A 2,500-nucleotide genomic window follows, 5' to 3' on the forward strand; every position below is an offset into this window, starting at 1 on the left:
TGAGACTACAATGTAAAGCAATTTGTATATCATATTATTTGATGTCTTTTTGGAAGGTGAAGTTGGGTTATCTACCATTTTGGAAATACATTGTGGTTAAAATTCTGGAGGTCATGTTAATAACACTCCCTAATATTTAATAAAGATTTTAAATGCAGTTTCACCATGTTGGTGTGCTGAATTGAAAATAGAAAGGGATGTTTTCATAATTGACAGTGACAAGTAATTACACAGAATAAATTTTTATTTCATTATTTTTGTCTCTAGGTGCATGTGAAGCATCATTAGCATGCAGTACTTGTCATGTTTATGTAGGTGACAGTTACACTGACCTACTACCAGAACCAGTTGAAGAAGAAGAGGACATGCTAGATTTAGCAGTATTTCTAAGAGACAATTCTAGACTTGGTAAGTTTTCTTCTGCCTTATTATCATTGATATTTTTATGTACTGGAGACTTTTAATCCAATTTCTATGTGATACTGAAAATTCATTTTTGTGATTCAATCTTCTGAAAGTTTTGAAATTCTTCTTGACTGTATTATTATATGTATTGTTATTTTTTAACATGTCAAAATGTGTTTATGAAAATATTTGTTCCATAGAAACATTGCTGTTTGAAGTTAAGATGATCAAAGAAATGTCTCCATATTTCATCCTGAATAAATCTCATGACAGAAATTCTTGTTTGTTATTATTATTGACAAAAATGTTCTTTTTTCAGGTTGCCAGATTATTCTCACAAAAGAACTAGATGGAATTACACTGACTCTACCTCAGGCAACAAGAAATTTCTATGTGGATGGACATGTTCCAAAGCCACATTAGTACGAGAAACATTTGAAAACATATATAAGACTGCGAAATAAAGTTCATTCGGATGTTTGCAGAGGTGAAGAAATATGTGGTGCTGAGCAAAGAATCTTTATGATATATACTTCAGAATTACTTCAGGTATGAGGTGGATTTCAAGATTTGTGCATAAAATGAGGTAGGGAGAGCAAGGTCAAGGGATATGGGTATATTGATACAGAAAATAAACTTTGTTTGGTTATATTTTCTTCTTTTGACAGTTACTTCTATACCGTCCTCTTTTAATCCTTATTGGATAATCCCATAATGTGATATCCTGTTTGAAGATTCTGTCATTTTCATAGGTTGCATAAATTATTCCATGATTGAAAAGTCATAGATTCCCCAAATTCAAACTGTGAACCTAACTTTCGCTCTCCTTCTCCTTCCTGCCAAATTGTTGCCACTGGTAATGTTGGAAATACAACTTATTCTTAAAGTAATGTGAAAAGCACAAACATGTATAGAAAATATTCTTTCACATCTACAAATATCCAGTGTAACTCACAGGACATCTTGTATTTGTTGGATATGAAAACAAAATTGGTTTATTAGAATTGCAGGCCAATTATTGTTAATAATTTAAGAAAAGAAAACTCAAGATCTTAATTATAAACTTCAAGTTAAATATTATGTAAATAAAATGTATCTTGAACAACAAACTATAAGGTTACATATATAAAATGCATTTTGAACAATTGCAAAGTACATAAAGAACTAAATTTGCATCAGAGTAGTAAACTAAGCTCATGGTATATTGAAGTTAAAACTGTTAATCGATTCTTCTCATGGATACATTTTCCTGAAAGACAGAACAACCAGCAAAGATGGAATGTCATGAAAATAATTCATACTTTAAAAGTTAGATGTATTAGAAATGCAAGTGTATGTTTTTGCCATGTAGAATTTCAGTTTTACATTTTGCAATTATAGCTTTAATAAAAGGCAAAGTCCATATCATTCCTATCACTGTGTAAATGAAGTGTTGTAAAAGAAAAGAAATCTCAGTCACTCTACTAATTCATAATAATGAAAGATCTGGAAAGAGTATTCTCACTCCACAGGAATTTTGCCCTTGGACCCATGTTGAAATAAACAGAGTATAGTGTGTAATATTTTTGTTTTGTTATTTTTTCATGACTTTTACTTGTATTTGGTTTGCACAACATACAGAATTTATTCAGGTGTTCATAACGAGATCCTGTTGTATAAATAGGGTATTTAACAAAAATTTTACCTCAGTTATTATATTTCGAACTGTGCTTATGTATTAGCAAAGGGAAATGTGTATCTCTATCAAGAATACTCATTTTATAACATCTTTTGTAATTGTTTTATTTATTGCTGCAATGTCTGTGTTCCATTTGGGACTTTATGATATACCAGCACTGTGAATTGACTACCTAACCTAGCATATAAAATTGACTGTTGTTCACATATTGGGTAATGTGACTCTTTCATGGTAGAATGGAACTGTCTGCTGATGTACATACACATAAACTTTTTAATTCAACTGTAGATATTGTACTTACAGGCTGTAATTATTTTTTCTAATTGCCATTTATCGTAACTGTGCTCATTTCAGGAAGTAAAAAATTAGTAATTGTTGATAGTATGGCTTGTAAATAATTATGGCCGGAATAAAGAT

General features: G+C 30.6%; 1 protein-coding gene across 2 annotated transcripts in view; it reads left to right on the top strand.

The window, feature by feature from the left end:
• LOC125046648 (adrenodoxin-like protein 1, mitochondrial) overlaps window positions 1–2,500 on the top strand; it is an 11,292-nt gene that overhangs the window by 8,780 nt on the left and 12 nt on the right. For both annotated transcript variants that reach the window (XM_047644489.1, XM_047644487.1), the window contains exons 4-5: window positions 268–408; window positions 725–2,500. The exon at window positions 725–2,500 is cut by the window's right edge and continues 12 nt beyond it. In XM_047644489.1, the coding sequence (XP_047500445.1) occupies window positions 268–408; window positions 725–828 (245 nt within the window). In that variant the 3' untranslated portion in view covers window positions 829–2,500. The remainder of the gene's footprint in view (window positions 1–267; window positions 409–724) is intronic.

Source organism: Penaeus chinensis, chromosome 39 (assembly GCF_019202785.1).
Source record: "Penaeus chinensis breed Huanghai No. 1 chromosome 39, ASM1920278v2, whole genome shotgun sequence".
In the NCBI taxonomy this organism is placed as follows: Eukaryota; Metazoa; Arthropoda; class Malacostraca; order Decapoda; family Penaeidae; genus Penaeus; species Penaeus chinensis.